This window comes from Chlorocebus sabaeus, chromosome 6 (assembly GCF_047675955.1).
Source record: "Chlorocebus sabaeus isolate Y175 chromosome 6, mChlSab1.0.hap1, whole genome shotgun sequence".
In the NCBI taxonomy this organism is placed as follows: domain Eukaryota; kingdom Metazoa; phylum Chordata; class Mammalia; order Primates; family Cercopithecidae; genus Chlorocebus; species Chlorocebus sabaeus.
The window spans coordinates 53,235,548-53,253,416 of record NC_132909.1 but is presented as its reverse complement, the minus strand read 5'-3'; the positions used below and the strand labels follow the sequence as shown (position 1 = coordinate 53,253,416).

At 39.8% G+C, this 17,869-nt stretch overlaps 1 protein-coding gene across 2 annotated transcripts in view; it reads left to right on the top strand.

The window, feature by feature from the left end:
- ZNF559 (zinc finger protein 559) overlaps positions 1-17,869 on the top strand; it is a 36,581-nt gene that overhangs the window by 14,392 nt on the left and 4,320 nt on the right. Inside the window, exon 5 of one of the 2 annotated variants that reach the window (XM_037992399.2) lies at positions 14,253-14,375. The exons of the other annotated variant lie outside the window; for it this stretch is intronic. Coding sequence (XP_037848327.1) covers positions 14,253-14,375 — 123 coding nt within the window. Of the gene's footprint in view, positions 1-14,252; positions 14,376-17,869 lie in introns of those variants that run through there. 2 annotated transcript variants of the gene reach the window in all.

The following is a 17,869-nucleotide window of genomic DNA, read 5'->3' as shown; positions in this document are numbered from 1 at the left end:
TAGTTGCTTTGATTAAAGTATATATAGAAAATTTGGCTTTGCTGAGATATATAGTTGGAAAAGAGAGAAGCATTTTCAGGTAATTTTGAATTTTCTTTGATATTACACCAAAGCTCAAGAAATGGTAGTTTGTGAAGGATTAGTTGCAATATGGAATATGAAATCCTGTCAAGGAATTGTTTCTTTTCTGTTACATTAAAATCCGTTTGTCTTGCACTATTTTTTCCTTTCTTTTCTTTCTTTCTTTCTTTTTTTTTTTTTGAGATGGAATTGTGCTCTTGCTGCGCAGGCTGGGGTGCAATGGTGCAATCTCCACTCACTGCAACGTCCGCCTCCTGGGTTCAAGCGATTCTCCAGCCTCAGCCTCCCAGGTAGCTGGGATTACAGGCACCCACTACCATGCCTGGCGAATTTTTGTATTTTTAGTAGAGACAGGGTTTCACCGTGTTGGCCAGGCTGCTCTCGAACTCCTGACCTCAGTCAGTTACCCGCCTTGGCCTCCCAAAGTGCTGGGATTACAGGCATGAGCCACTGTGCCCAGCCTATATCTTGCACTTTGGCTACTTTATTAATGCATGATTTTATACCTTACTACATGACTTAGAAAATAGGGCCAGCACAGTGGCTTATGCCTGTAATCTCAGCACTTCGGGAGGCCAAAGTGGGAGAATCACTTGAACTCAAGAGTTTGAAAGCAGCCTGGCAACATAGTGAGACCCTCATTTCTAAAATGAAAGGAAATAGTCATTTACTTCATTACCCAGATCTTCCAAATGTTGACTTCTTTTATAGTACAGTGTCTAAAATAAACCTTCATGAACATGACCATTGATCCTATTAGAAAAGTTTACATGTGTTGAGACACTTCCAAGGTGACAGATCTAAGCTTTCCAACTTTTTCTGTTCCCTCAAGGACATTTTTATTTATCCCAATTGTGGGACAGTGAGGCATTCAGTGACCGTGCAGTTCAGTGCCACTGCCTTAATTTCTTTTTTTTTTTTTTTTTGAGACAGAATTTTGCTCTTTTTAGCCACAGGCTGGAGTGCAATGGCACAATCTCGGCTCACTCCAACCTCCGCCTCCCGGGTTTAAGCGATTCTTCTGCCTCAGCCTCCCAAGTAGCTGAGATTACAGGCGCACTCCACAACGCCCGGCTAATTTTGTATTTTTAGTAGAGACGAGGTTTCGCCATGTTGACCGGACTGGTCTCTAACTCCTTACCTCAGGTAATCCACCCACCTTGACCTTCCAAAGTGCTGGGATTACAGGCATGAGCCATGGCACCTTAATTTCTGCTGAGGCACCAGCACTTTTGTCCACTGTTACATTGTGTCATCAGTATAAATGTGGATATGGTGAAGAGGTCAAGAATGTATTTGTGCTATTATAACAATAGTTTTAATCTCACACAACCCCTGAAAATCTTTTGGGTCCCTCAGCAGTTTACCAACCCTGAGAACCGCTATTCTGTATCACTAAGCTTGAGGTGGTTTTTTTAATACAACAATAATAATCAGAACCAAACTCATACCCTTTTTTCTTCTTTTTAATTATTAGTTTCTTCAGTGGACTAGATGGCTGACTGGGAAGATTCCAGGGTCCCAACAGCTTCAGAGTTGCAAAGCCTGTAGAGGTACTGTTTGCTCACATAGAGCCTAGGTGTTGAGGGCTTAGACTCTGGAGCCCAGCTGCTGGAATGTGGGCCTTACAGCTGTTACTGTTGAGCTATGTGTCTGGGGCCCTTCCCTTAGCCTTTCCTGAGTCTCATTCTCTGTTTGTTAAATGACGTCATAAATAAGGCAAATGATTTTGTTGCTAAATGCCAGTGGAAACTTTCTAATAGTCGTAACTGTCACAAGGTCTGATGACCTCACAGTTGTTTTGCCCTTAATGGATGCCATAAAATGCCTGTAGTTGACTCACTTCATTACAACTCCCTGAGGGAGCACCATTGTTACTGTGGTAAGTGATCTGTGTACGATGAAATATCCACCACCATCTCTGATGGATTCCAGTACCTTGTTTCACTTGAGTCTGTCCAGTCTTTAGAGTTAACAGGGGAACCCTAGTTACTGATTCCAGACTTTCTGGCCTCATCCAAAATTAACAGCAGCCAATTTGCATTCTTCTGGGTTCTATATTGTTGGCCCGATATTTAGAATTATTGTGTGCCTCTGGGCAGAGAACTCACAGTTCAAAATTTTTTTTTTTTTTCTTTGATACAGGGTCTTGCTCTGTCACCCAGGCTGGAGTGCAGTAGTATGATCATAGCTTACTGCAGCCTCCACCTCCTGGGTTCAAGTGATCCTCCCACGTCAGTCTCCCAGGAGCTGGGACTACAGACACAAATCACCATGCCCAGAATTTTTTTTTTTTTTTTTTACTCTCCTATTTCTTTCCTCTCTCTTGTTTTGGAAGTTACTCAGCAAGCTGCATCTGTCCAATTGGATATGTATGTCATGTCCTGTTAGAATGAAGTATTTCAGAGTATAAGCATGATAGTAATAAAACTCACAATATTGTCATTAAGCCACTTACTTTAGAGATCCTGTGATGAACCCAAAATCTCCCTTATTGCTGACCCTGGAGACCTATTAAGTCTAGGTGAAACAATATCAAGAGTTAGACTGATCTTTTTTTCGCCAATCACTTTGCCTCTGAGTAACCATTCTTCAAATTCAGAACCACACTCAAGGTAAAATATAAGTAAGGGCTGCTTATTTTTTGCCTTTGTTTTGGCACCTGTAGATAATACAGTTTATTTAATTTCAGGTTTTCACTGTTATATACAGTCATACCTTGGAGATTTGTGGGTTTATTTCCATAGACCATCATAGTAAAGCAAGTCATACAAATTTTTTGGTTTCCTAGTTCATATAAAAGTTACGTTGGCTGGATGAGGTGGCTCTCACCTGTAATCCCAGTGCTTTGAGAAGTTGAGGTAGGAGAATCACTCGAGTATAGGAATTTGAGACCAGCCTGGGCAAACATAGCAAGACCCCATCTCTACAAAAAAGATTTTTTTTAATCAGTCAGGTGTGGTAGAGTAGCTGTAGTTCTAGCTACTCAGGAGGCTGAGGCAGGTGGATTGCTTGAGTCCAGGAGTTCAAGGCTACAGTAAGCTATGATTGTGCCACTGCATTCCATCCTGGATGACAGAGCAATACCCTGTCTCAAAAAAAAAAAAAGTGCTGAGCGTGGTGGTTCATGCCTATAATCCCAGCACTTTAGCAGGCTGAGGCGGGTTGTGGCTCACCTGAGGCCAGGAGTTCAAGACCAGCCTCTCCAACATGGTGAAACCCCATCTCTACTAAAAATACAAAAATTAGCCAGGTGTGGTGGAGCACACCTACAATCCCAGCTACTTGGGAGGCTGAGGCAGGAGAATCACTTGAACCCAGGAGGTGGAGACTGCAGTGAGTCAAGATTATGCCACTGCACTCCAGCCTAGGCAACAGAGCAAGATTCCATCTTAAAAAAAAAAAAAAGATTTATTAAGTGTGCAGTAGCATTATGTCTAAAAAACAAAGGACGCACCTGAATTGTAAAATACTTTGCTTCAAAATGCTGACAGAGAAACAAAATGAGTATGTGTTACTGGAAAAATGGTGCTAGTAGACTTCATCAGTGGAGGATTGCCACAAACCTTCAATTTGTAATAAAAATAAAACCCCACACATTATCTGCAAAGCACAATAAAATGAAAGTATGTTATATGCTGATTTTCAGGAATTAGAAGGAAGTGAGAGTATTGCTGTCATCAGAAATAAGAGGATTGTTTTGCCAAGCTACTGAAAAAAAAAAAAACTTTCATTCCTTTGTCAACTGCAAGAATTGTAGTATTTGACAAGAAACACCCAACTTGTCAAACACTACGATTCTTGCAGTTGACAAAGGAATGAAAAGTTGAAAGTATATGTGAGGCCGGGGCACGGTGGCTCGCACCTTTAATCCCAACACTTTGGGAGGCCAAGGTGTGGGGATCACCTGAGGTCAGGAGTTCGAAGCCAACCTAACCAACATGGCAAAACCCCGTCTCTACTAAAAATACAAAAAGTAGCCAGGCATAGTGGCAGGCGCCTGTAATCCCAGCTACTGGGGAGGCTGAGACGTGAGAACAGCTTGAACCCAGGAGGCGGAGGTTGCAGTGAGCCGAGATCGCGTCTTTGCACTCCAGCCTGGGCAACAGAGGGTGACTCCATCTCGGGGGGGGGGGGGGAAGTATAAGCATTTAAGAAGGCTATAGGTTTTGATTTTGAGCCCTGAAAACCCCCAGGTTTGGTTTCATTGGGAATTTGTTTTCAAATATGTCTCTGCTCTGGATCCAGAGGTGGCACAATTTTGCCAGTTTTTGATATATAAATGGTGACAGTATCCTTTATTTCTTTTAATGAAAATCCTAAAGTAGTCTTTTAAAATAATTCTGAAAATCTGGCCAATAATAATACAGGACTCACAAATGTAAACTTTTCATACGGAAGAAATACTACCCATTGAAATTGGAAAGCCTGTTTTCAATTTGGGGCCTGCTTTTTTTTTTTTTTTTTTTTTTTTTTAATTGCTTTAAGAGATCAAGGGTTTTAGACAAACACGTCATAAAGTGTTTTTAGATTTGCATGAACCTACTGTGGCTTAGTATAAATAAATCCCTAACATGATTTTTATAGATGCCTGTGAAAATGGGGGTTTCTACACTGCCTACCCCAAACCTGACTGCAGTCAGAACAGGGCCCCGCACAGGCAAAGGCTGTATCATTAATTCTCAAATGAGATTCGTCTAAGCAGGAAGTGCACATCTAGTGCAGTAGTTTTAGGCCAGCCTTTTTCAGAGCCTCAGGCTCTGCCTGTCACCTTGAAGGCATCCATGTGGGTACCCTCAGGGCTTCTCTTTGCCATAAAAATAAAATGATTGCTCCCACCAATGTTTGCGTCCGGGGGAGAGGAGGTAGGAGCAGCAGCCCTTGTCCTGTGTGTGGGAGACCCTTGAAGGGCTCAGTGGGGATTGTCAGCAGCAGGGAGCAGAACAGATTGTGGTGAGAAGAGACATTCCACTGAGTTTCTGGGCCTTTGACTCCCTGGAACTTCCTTCTCCTCTATCCACCCTCCCTCCAGAAAAAAATAATAATTTAAAAATGGAATCGGTGTAATCAGTGAGGTAGCTGTAGTCCAGTGAACAAGCAGTCTGCTGTTGCATCTGCATGCATGCAGCTGTGGCCTTTTCTCTAGGAAAAAAAAGAGGCCAGGCACGGTGGCTCACACCTGTAATCCCAGCACTTAGGGAGGCCGAGGCGGGCAGATCACAAGGTCAGGAGATCGAAACCATCCTGGCTAACAAGGTGAAACCCCGTCTCTACAAAAAAAAAGTACGAAAAATTAGCTGTGCGTGGTGGCAGGCGCCTGTAGTCCCAGCTACTCGGGAGGCTGAGGCAGGAGAATGGCGTGAACCTGGGAGGTAGAGCTTGCAGTGAGCCAAGGCACTGCACCTCCAGCCTGGGCGGCAAAGCGAGACTCCATTTCAAAAAAAAAAAAATGTTTTTTAAAAAAAGAGGTTCTATCTCTTGCATGAATACAGATGGAGGCGAAGACCGGCATTAACAGAGGCTGTGTGGTTGCCATGGAGCTCAGGAGGGCTAATGGACATTTTACTTGTGCCTCAGACCATCACACTTTGTCCCCAGAACAAAGTCTAGAGTCCTTGGTCAATGAACGTGTGTAAATATCCTCACACTTCACCTAGTAGTTCCTATTTAGGCTCTAATAATGTGGTAAAGAAAAGAACCTAACTTCTTAAAATCTTTCGTTTTTTGGATGTAGATTGAAATTTTTGTTTTAAACACAATGGCCCTAATGCCTAAATCTAATGTTAGTAATTAATCCCTAGTGCTTTAAGGATCTTCTGTTTATAGGCAGTTATTTTATGGAGCTGGTCTATGTGAGAGGCACAAACTGCCAGGAGGGATTGAGATTTCCTTTAGTCAGGATTCTTAGTTCTGAGTGGCTCTAGTGAATAACATTAACAATGAATCTCTGGCCGGGCGCTCATGCCCGTAATCCCAGCACTTTGGGAGGCCGAGACGGGTGGATTGCTTGAGGTCAGGAGTTCAAGACAAGCCTGGCCTGGTCATGGTGAAACCCCGTCTCTACTAAAAATACAAAAATTGACTAGCTGGGCGTGGTGGCGGGCACCTTTAATCCCAGCTACTTGAAAGTCTGAGGCAGGAGAACTGCTTGAACCTGGGAGGCGGAGGTTGCAGTGAGCCCAGAGTGCGCCACTGCACTCCAGCCTGGATGACGAGCAAAGCTCAGTCTCAAAAAAATAATTTTAAAAATAATGATTCTCTTAAACATTCTTAAATCCTTCTGTCTAGGTAGGAGTTTTATTCATGGGAGTGTCTGGAAAAGGGACAAACGCTATTGAGATTTTTTTAAAGCCTGGATTTGGGATGTCTGAATACAGTAATAACTCCAAAGTCATTTAAAATCCATCTTTTTTTCTACCACCGGACTGAGATTTTCAGTTTTAATTCCAAGGTTCCAATCTTGCAAATGTGAATCAAACCCTGTTGGTCCTAACAGGATCTCCTTTGTTGGCGGATAATTTCAAGTGCTGACAGAGACCCTCAGTTTTTTAAATACCTGGACTTAATTGTTTAAACTGGAGTCCAGACCAAAATATCCCTGACCTCGGGGGTCTTCCTTTGGTCAGGAAGAGGGAAGGGGGCAATTGGACCCCTTTTCCCCCTGCGGCTGCAGAGTCCCATTTTCCTCTGGGGACATTTGCTTTTTCCCTTGGGAAGACTGTACGGATTCTAGTTCTTGCGGACCCTTTTACTTTACTTTGAGACCCAAGCAAGTTACTTGGCTTGTGCCTCTTATTTTCTCTAATGCAATGAATAGAGTCACAGCCTTCGCCCCAAGGGACCAGGCCCGTCTGCCACTCCCCATTCCCATGTCCTCAGGGCGAATCCGCCAAATGCGTGAGTTGGGGAGCCCGCCCCTCACAGCCGCTGGCCGGAAGCGGAAGTGCGCATTCGTCGCCTCGCCGTCTCCCAGCGCTGCCGCCTGCAGCTAAGAAAGGTTTTCGTCTCGTTTGTCTTCCCAGCGGGCCAGGCCCAGGTGCGCCCCGCTAGTCAGGCCGGCGGTGTGGGGAGGGAAGGGGTCAAGGGCGCCGGAGACTTTGCCTGCCGCTTCCCGCCCAAGCCTCCGGCTATCACCTTGTTTCTTCCCAGAGCCCCCGGCTGCGGCTCCTTCTGGCACCGCTGGGCTTGGGGCGGCCATTCCGGACGTTGGTCCCTGGGAGGAGGCGAGTGGGTTCACGTGGTTAGAGCGCGTTGGCGGGGCCTCTTCTCCACTTTCTGTACCGTTCTCTTTAAACGTCTTCCCCAGTATGAGACTATTTTTCTCAAGAAAATGCCCTCGTGTGCCTCACTTTCTACTGTTAGAAGGCATATCTTGGGATGTGCGTTATCCATTTGCGGAGATCGTCCCTTTTTTTCCCCTCTGTTACGTGGATGCACCCTAGTGCCTGATGGGCATTGGAGTTCCATCTGAGTGGGCTTGTGCGTGTTTATTCGTATTTGTGGACTTAGGTCTTCAAAGTTTATTTTTGGAAGTCAAGTTGTTGGGTCAAAGGATAAATGAATGTGTAATTCCTAGGTATGACCAGATCCCCGTCTATGGGACTTGTGCTTTTTTGAGCCCTCAGGGTGTATGTTTTGTATGCAGCAAGCAGCAGACCTTAGTTTTCAGTTTACCTGTAGTTTGTTTTGGATGTTTACATATTGACATATTGTTTATGAATAAGAAGTTTATTCTCCCTTTATAATCCTAGTATGACCCCACTCCTGCCCCGCAAATTTACTGCCCTAAGACCTCCGAAACATTTGAAGGAACAAGCCTTGCTGCCTTCCAGGTGTCAGAACGAAAGCTTTCAGCTTGTCACTACTTATATGTTTGCTATATGTTTTTGATAGATTAAGGACATTCCCTTCTGTAACAGCTTTATTGACATAAGATCATATATTTCATCTCATTTAAAGTGTATAAATCAGTGGTTTTTAGTATATTAAGAGTTGTACAACCATGACTACAGTCTAACTCTAGAACATTTTTATTGCCCCGAAGAGAACGCCATACTCATCAGCAGTTATTCCATTCCACTCCATTTCACTGGCAACCACTAAGAGACTTTGTGTTTCTGTGGATCTGCCTATTCTAGACATTTCATATAAATGGAATCTTGAAATGGAAATCATGAACTATGTAGTCCTTTGCGACTAGCTGCTTTCAGTTAGCGTCATGATTTCAAGGTTATTTTGTAGCATGCATCACTACCTCATTCCTTTTTTTTGTTTGTTTTGTTTTTTAAACAGTCTAGCCCTGTCGCCAGGCTGGAGTGCAGTGGCGAATCTCGGCTCACTGCAACCTCTGCCTCCCGGGTTCAAGCGATTCTCCTGCCTCAGCCTCCCAAGTAGCTGGGATTACAGGCGTGCTCCGCTATGCCCGGCTAATTTTTGTATTTTTAGTAGAGACGCAGTTTCACCATGTTGGCCAGGGTGATCTCGATCTCCTGACCTCGTGATCCGCCCATCTTGGCCTCCCAAAGTGCTGGGACTACAGGTGTGAGCCACCGTGCCCAGCCCCATTCCTTTTTTTTAAGGAGACAAGGTCTTGCTCTGTCACCCAGGCTGGAGTCCAGTGGTGCCTTCGACCTTCCTAGTTCGGCCTCCCACCTCAGCCTCCTGAGTAGGTAGGACCACATGTGTGGGCCACCAAGCCTAGCTAATTTTTTTAATTTTTGGTAGAGATTGAGTCTTACTGTGTTACCAGGCTGGTCTGAACTCCTGGGTTCATATGGTCCACCCACTACAGCCTCCCTTAGTGCTGAGGATTACAGGCATGAGCCACTGTGCCTGGCCTTCATTCCTTTCTGTTGTCAAATGATAGTCCATTGTATGGATACACCACATTTTCATTTATCCATTCATCAATTTATAGACATTTGGGTTGTTTCTCCTTTTTGGCTATTATGAATAATGCTGCTGTGAATATTTCTCTTGGTTGTATACCTAGGAGTGGAATGGCTTGTTCATGAGACGAACTTTTATGTTTAATCTTCTGGTGAAATGCCAGGCTGTTTTCCAATGTGGCAGCGCCGCTTCACTCCCCTCCACAAAAAACAAGAATTTCTCCACATCCTCAACACTTGTCTTTTTAATTACACTCACCTTAGTGTGTGAAGTGGTATCTTAATGTGGTTTTGATTTGCATGTCCCTGGTGACTAATGATGTTTAGCATCTTTTCATGTGCAGTTGACCTTTTTATCTTTAGAAAAATGTTCATTCAGATCATTTTGCCCATCTTTGAATTGTGTTTTAAAAATTCAACTGAGGCTGGGTGTAGTGGTTCACGCCTGTAATCCCAGCACTTTGGGAGGCCGAGGCAGGCGAATCATGAGGTCAGGAGACCGAGACCATCCTGGCTAACATGGTGAAACCCCGTCTCTACTAAAAATACAAAAACATAGCCAGGCATGGTGGCACGCGTCTATAGTCCCAGCTACTTGGGAGGCTGAGGCAGGAGAATCGCCTGAATCCGGGAGGCAGAGGTTGCAGTGAGCAGAGATCGTGCCACTGACCTCCAGCCTGGGAAACACATCAAGACTCTGTCTCAAAAATAAATAAATAAAGAAGCTGGCTGAATTAAATTCAGCCTGAAAGTTTTCAGGCTGAAAATATTTATTTTTGAAATCATTATGTGATACTGGTTTTTATCACTTTGAGTTGATCATCCTGGTTTTCTTTTGCTCTATTAATGAAACAAATTATATTGATTGATTTTCTAATAGTAAGCATCTCTTGTATTCCTCTGGTAAACCTAACTTAATTCTGTTGTACTATCTTTACTATTTATTGACATTTTTTATTTGGACTTATTTTCCTTAGAATATCTGAATCTATGTTGAAATTTGCCTATGATTTTGTTTACTTAAAGTGGCCTTGTCATGTTTGATATCAGTATGCCAATCTCAGAGAAGATTCTTCCTTTTATACTGTTAATCACTGTAATCCCTTTGATAAGTTAAACTGTTTTGTGAATTAGTTTAAAAGTGACCATTTTTTTCCCTTGTAATATTGTAAACTGCTGTTAATAGAATAATCAAATGCAAACATGACATTTTGAACCATACACAATTCTGGGGTTTGCATAAAGGCTATATTAAACCTTCCAAATACGCAACTCTTGCCTGTAGAGTGAATAAGTTATCTATACTTAATATAATGCAAACATTAGTGACGAATTACATTGAAGTGTAGTTTAAGTAACCAGAGTCTTCATAAATATGCCTAATCTCTGGAAGATTTTCATCCAGACTAGAATTCTTTCTTCTTTGAGTGGCATAACTGACTAATAAAGCTTTTGAGCATGGTGTTTTTTGGTGAATACCTAAATAATCCAGTTTTGTTTTCTATTTTAAAAGAATGTCTGGGCAGTGAGTTAAGCTGGGAAGAGCTAGCGCCTTGCTGACAGCATCAGTCTAGATTCTTCTTTCTTTTACGTTTTTTAAATTGTGGTAAAATATCTAAAGCCAAATTTGCCATTTTAATCATTTTTAAGTGTACAAGTCAGTGGCATTAATTGCATTCACAGTGTTACTCAACCATCACCAGCTAGTTCTTTTTATTGTAATTTCTACATAGTTTTGGTAAGTTATATTTCTGTAGGAATCAATTTATTTCCTGAAAGTTTTGAATTTGATTAAAGTTATTCATGTCTTGTTTAATCTCTGCAACATCTATAGTTGTGTTTTTCTCCCTTTTTCTTTGAAGAGTTTTGCCTGATTTTTTTCTTAGTAGCTTTTAAAGAACCAGTTTGTCACCTGAGTGATACTGTTGTTTTCTAGTTCATCATAGTATTTTTTTGCTATTCCTGCTCCAACCGCTTAAGTTAATTTTTAACTTCACTTCTTTTCTAATATAAACATATAAAACTTATTTTTTTTCCTATGGACCAGTTTAGCTACATTCTACAAGTTGTGGTACTTAGAACTAATCAATAACCATAGTATTATGTATTTTCTAATTCAGTTCTTTTATAAAACCATAAGTTCTTTGGAAGTGTGATGTGTTCTTAATATCAAATGTGTTACTTTTTTCTATTTGCTTGAAAAATATGAAACCACTAACATTCAACCATAGTTTTAAACCACCAAAACAGCCATTTCATATAGTTCAACGTAATTTCTTGTAATTAACTTACAACTTAATTACATTGTAATTAAGACATGTCAGAGAACGTGTCTGTATACCAAATCTTTTTCTAATTTTTTTAATTTTTAATTTTTGTGGGCACATAGTATGTGTATATATTTAAGGGGCACTTGAGATGTTTTATATACCAAATTTTGAAAGGTTGAAGACAAGCTTTACAGTATATTTACCATACAGTATGGTCAGTTTTTATAAACACTTCATTTGCACTTCAAAAGAATGTATGGTATATGCAATACATTCAGTCGTGTCCCTCAGTGTACTAGATTAAACATACTTATTGTATTGTTCAAATCTTCATATCCTTTTTTTTATATGATCTTTCACTGAGCAGTGTTTGAAAGTCTTAAAGTGTTGATGATTTGTGTTATTTCTTCTTTAATTGTACTAGCTTCTGCTTTGAGTTTTATGAGACTAGAATTTTATATCTTCCTGATTAATTGGTACTTTACATCCTCATGTCATTACCTCTAATAGTGTCTTTTGTCTTAAAATGTATGAAATTAATTTAGCAAACTTTATTTTGGTTAATATTCACCTGGTATATCTTTCTTATTTTTGAGACTCAGTTTTTTGTTTTTTTTTTTTCTTTTTTGAGACGGAGTTTCGCTCTTGTTGCCCAGGCTGGAGTGCACTAGCGCAATCTCAGCTCCCGCAACCTCCACCTCCCGGGTTCAAGTGATTCTCCTGCCTCAGCCTCCCGAGTAGCTGGTATTACAGGCATACACCACCAAGCCCAGCAAATTTTGTATTTTTTTTTTTTGGCAGAGACGGGATTTCTCCATGTTGGTCAGGCTGGTCTCGAACTCCTGACCTCATGTGATCCACTCCACCTTGGCGAGACTCAGTTTTTATGTGTTGTTGTGGGTTTTAGTGCATCTAATGAAATAACATAGAGCTGGAGTTTATCTTAATCTACCAGGACAGTCTTTTTAAACTGCAGAATTTAGCCCATTTGTACACTTACTGATAAAGTCAGACATTTTCTACCATCTTACTACATTGTGCTTTTCATTTGACCTATTTTTTTGTTTCATTTCCCTTATTTTTCTTACCTTTGGAATTGAGGGGTTTTTTTTTTTTTTAACCTAATTCCATTTTCTCTTCTAGACTGTGAGTTAAACTTACTATGTCCATCCTTTGGATTTTTACCCTATTTTATCATGCCTACTTACAGTCTAAAGCTAATCAATATTGTGAGTCCCCAGTGGAAGAATACAAGGAACATACAGCCTCCTTCCCAGTTTATATATTATTTAGTATTAGGATTGAGCTTATTTTTCCATCTCACAAATTGGATATTATTATCATTTTATATAATAAAGGTTTCCTTAATTTTATCCATTTTACCTGTATTCATTCTACTTAACATTTTGGGTCTTCCAATTCCTATCCCCTGAAGTACTTTTAATTTACTTCTGTGATGGTCTTTTTTATGGGTACATTGTCTCAAGTCTTTATTTTAAAATGCCTTTATTTAACTCTCCTTGTATGTTTTTTAAGCTTTTAATCATGAAAATTTTTAATTCTCCACAGAAGTAGAATAGTACAGGCGTCTCTCGTATCCATGGGGGACTGGTTCCTGGACCCCCACAGGGCTTCCAAACTCCACAGTCACAAATTCCTTATATAAAATCGCATTTTATTTGCATATAACCTATACACATCCTCCCATAAATGCTATGTTTTCCCTCCCATTTACTTTAAGTCATCCCTAGATTACTTATAGTACCTAGTACAATAAGTGTTACGTAAGTGGTCGGTTGGTCTTTTGTTTTTTTTTAAGAGATGGAGTCTCATTCTGTTGCTCAGGCTGGAGTGCAGTATTGTGATCATAGCTCACTGCAGCGTGAAACTCCTGGACTCAGGTAATCCTCCCACCTTAGCCTCCCAAGTGGCTGGGACCACAGGCATGCACTACCACACCTGGATAACTTTAAAAAAAAATATATATATATATATATATTTGTAGAGACAGGGTTCTGCTTTATTGCCCAGGCTAGTCTTGAACTCTTGACTTCAAGGCATCCTCCTGCCTCAGCTTCCCAAAGTGCTGGGATTACTGGTGTGAGCCACTGTGCTGGACCATAAATAGTTACGCTGTATTGTTTAAGGAATAATAGCAAGGGGGAAAGTCTACATGTTCGGTAGAGACACAAGCATTCATCTTTTTTTCCACATATCTTTGATCTGTGGTCGTGTAGCGGGCTGACTGTATAATGAATTCTCATGTCCTTAACACCCAGCTTTGACAGTTACCAATATTTTGCTCATCTTGCATCATCTAGCCCATAGCTGTCCAATACAGTAGCCACTAGCCTTGTGTGGCTATTGAAGTTTAAATGCTTAAAGTTTAACACTAACCTCATTTCAAGTGTTCAGTAGCTGTCCATACATTAGTCGTTACTGTATTAGTGGTTACTGCAAATAAATATTATTGGATAATGCTGTTTTTTCCCCCCAGATTTGTTTTTAAAGCAAATTCCAGACATCCTGTCATTTCTTCAGTAAATTACTAACTGCATCTCTAGTTGGTTCATCACCACTACTCCATTATCCCAACTAACAAAGTCTGATGTTCCCTGATTGGCTATAGAGTATCTTTTTACGTTTGGTTTGTTCAAATGAGAAACTTAACAGGGTCTCCATTTTTTTTATTTTATACCCCTTATTCTGTTGTGTCTCTTCTCTTCCTCCTCCCTTTTCATTTTTTTAATCCACTGATTTATTGAAGAAATAAAGTTATTTGTTCTTAAAATATCCCACATAATATTTGGATTTTGCTGACTGGTTTGTTTTCATTGCTTAAACTGGTTATCTTTGTATTTCCTATAAAGAGCAGCTAGATAGTTTAACTGTCTAGCATTCTAGGTTGATAAGTCATTTTTTTCTCAGCACACTGAAGACATAGTCCTGCTTTCTTCTGATGTCCATTGTTGCTGTTGAGACGTCAACTATCAGTCTGTTTTTCCTTTTATAGGTGACGTGTGTTTTTCTCCTGGCTGCTTTGGAAATTATGGAAAAAATCAAATACCAAGGAAGAAAAATCTATAATGAAATTAGATGTGGATTTCTTTTTATGTATTCAGCTTGGGGCTTATAATACTTCCAGTACCCAAAGGTTAGTGTCTTTCACTAATTCAAGAAAATTGCTAGGTTTTCATCTAATAGTGCTATCAAAGTTCTAATATAGTAGTTAATACTGGCATTGAATTTCTCATTTCAGTGGGTTTATTTTTCATTTCTAAAAATTGCTTTTTAAACTAATTAACCATTTTATAGTATTCCACATCCATTCAAATTTTTGTTAATTTCTTTAAGCTTTTATATTTTTTAAAGTATGTCTAAAAGGATAATATCTGAAGTGTTAGGCTTTTCCACCTGATAGCTGTGTTTTAGTTGTGTCTTACACATGGTACATTGCATATTTGTGTTTGTTTCTTAAACTGTGCCTTCCTCAGTTTACTTAGAACTTTGCATATATGATTTTTCTCAAGACCTGACTTAAAGTTGATTTTCCAGAGATAGGTCCATTTGCTTGCACTAGTTGCTTGGGGATAATGCCACTTAGGACCCTCTTAAAGTGAAATTATCTCTTGAGGTTGTTTGAACTACACAAATGAATTTGGACTGAAACCTAAAACAGAACACTTGCATATACAAATCCTCAAGAGAGATTTTCTTTCTATTGTGCCTGACATGTACAGTTCCTTGCTTCATGTTTTCATATGGAAATTTTACTTTCTTTTTAAAAAGCTTTTCACCATGGATTTTCAGTCATACCCAGGAATAGAGTGCTATGATGAAGCTACTAGGAGGTACCTGCCACCCAGCTTCAATGATTGTCACCATTTTGCCATTCTTACTACATCCGTTTTCTCCCTTGCTTCCTTTCATAATTCAGTTGTTTTTTTTTTTTTTTTTTTTGAGAGAGAGTGTCGCTCTGTCTCCCAGGTTCAAGGTTCAAGTGATTCTCCTGCCTCACCCTCCCAAGTAGCTGGGATTACAGGCACCCGCCACCACACCTGGCTAATTTTTGCATTTTAGTAGAGACGGGGTTTCACCATGTTGGTCCGGCTGGTCTTGACTGGTTTTTTTAAAGGAGTTGACACCGAAAGCACAGGCAAGAAAGGCAAAAATAATGAAGTGAAACTGTATCAAACTATCATGTCATCTACAAACAGATAATTTTACTTCTTTTCCAACGTAGATGCCTTTTGTTTTCTTGCATAATTGTTCTGCCTAGAACTTCCAGTCGTATGTTGACTGGAAGTGGCAAGGATGGGCATCTTGTTCCCAATCTTAGAGGAAAAGCCTCCAATTTTTTATAATTGACTATAAGCTGTGGCTTTGTCACCTCTGGCCTTTACTGGTATTGAAGTGCATTCCTTCTATAACTAATTCGTTGAGGGTTTTTATCACAGAAGAATGCTGAATTTTACTAAGTGCTTTTTCTGCATCTATTCTAATCATATAGTTTTTATCCTTCATTCTGTCAGTATGGCATATCACATTGATTTTACATATCTTGAACTATCCTTGAATTTCTGGGATAAATCCCACTTGATCATGGTGTATGATCCTTTTAATGTACTGTTGAATATGGTTTGCTAGTATTTTATTGAGGAGTTTTGCATCTATTTTCAGTAGGGATATTGGCTTGTAGTTTTTTACTGTTAAAGTGTTTTTTTCTGGCTTTGGTATCAGTGTAATGCTGACCTCATAAAATGAGTTTAATGAAGAGCTTGGTTGGGCTCTTCTTCCATTTTTTTGGAAAAGTTTGAGAAGGATTATTCTTTAAATGTTTGGTAGAATTCAACAGTGAAGCCACCAAGTCCTGGGCTTTTCTCTGATGGAAGATTTTTCCTCACTGATTTAATCTCCGTACTCTTATTGATCTTGTCAGGTTTTCTATTTATGATTCAGTCTTAGCAGGTTATGTGTTTTTAGGAATTTATCCATTTATTCTAGATTATCCAATTTTTTGGCATGTAATATTTCATTATAGTCTCACGATCCTTTGTATTTCTGTAGTTATCAGTTGTAATGCCTTCTCTTTCATTTCTAATTTTACTTCAGTCTTGTCTATTTTAATCTTAGGTAGTCTGGCTAAAGGTTTTTGTTGGTTTATCTTTTCATACAACCAACTTTCAGTTTCATCCATGTTTTCTGTTGTCTTATCTCTTTCTCATTTATTTCTGCTATGATCTTTATTATTAATTTCCTTCCTTCTACTGGCTTTGGGCTTAGTTTCTTCTTTTTTCCTTCTGCTGACTTTGGGCTTAGCTGCTGCTTTTTCTAGTAACTTGAGGTGTAACATTAAGCTGTATAAGATCTTTCCTACTCACCCTTGCTCTCTTTGGTTCCCATTTACGTGGAATGTCTTTTCCCATCTTTTTACTTTCAGGATACATGCATTCTTAAAGCTATAGTGAGTTTCTTGTAGGCAGCATATACCTTAGGTCTTTCTTTTTTAATCCAGTCAGCTACTATATGTTTTGACTAGAGAATTTAATCCATTTACTTTTTTGTTTGCTTTAAGGAGATAGGATTTCTGTCACCCAGGCTGGAGTGCAGTGGCATGATCATACTCCGACCCCTCCCAAGTTCAAGCAATCCTCCCAGCCTAGCCCACCAAATAGCTGGAACTACAGGCAGATGCCACCGCACCCAGATAATTTTTTAAAATTATTTTCTGTAGAGATGTGGTCTTGCTATGTTGCCTAGGCTGGTCTCAAACTCCTGCCTGCTCTCAAGTGATCCTCCCGCCTCAGCCTCCTGAGTATATTTATATTTAAAGTAATTATTGATAAGTAAATACTTACTGTTGCCATTTTATTCATTCTTTTGTGGCTGGTTATGTTCCTTTCTTCCTCCCTTTCTGTCTTCCTTTGTGATTTGATGACTTTATATAGTGATTGCTTTGATTCCTTTCTCTTTTCTCCATAATATAGGTTCTTGCTTCGTGGCTACTATGAAGCTTACAACATCCTGTAGTTTCAATAGTCTGTTTTAAGCTGTTAACAGCTTAGCTTTGATTGCATACAATTTATACTCTTACTTCCATTTCCCACATTTTATGTTTTTGATATCACAATTCACATCTTTCTATATTGTGTATTAACAAATTATTATAACTTTTTAATCTTTTAATCTTTTATACTAGAGTTATAAGTTATTTAGATACTACTGTTACAGTATTAGGGTAATCTGGATTGAGTGTATAATTACCTTTATCCCAGTGGGTTTTATAATTTTATACGTTTTCATGTTACTAAGTGTCCTTTCTTTTAAGCTGAAGAATTTACTATTTTCTATAAGTCAGCTCCATTACTCATGAAGCCCCTCATCTTTTGTTTGTCCAAGGAAGTTTTTCTGTCTTCATTTCTGAAGGCCATTTTTGGCAGGTAAAACATTCTTGGTTGGTAGTACAGTCATGCACTGCATAAAGACATTTTGGTCAGCGATGGACCACATATGTGACAGTGGTCTCATAATGGTGCTAAAAAAATTCCAATCACCTAGTGACATAGCCAGTGTAACATCGTAAAGCACATTACTCACATGTCGTGGTTTAAACCTGCACTATCAGTCATG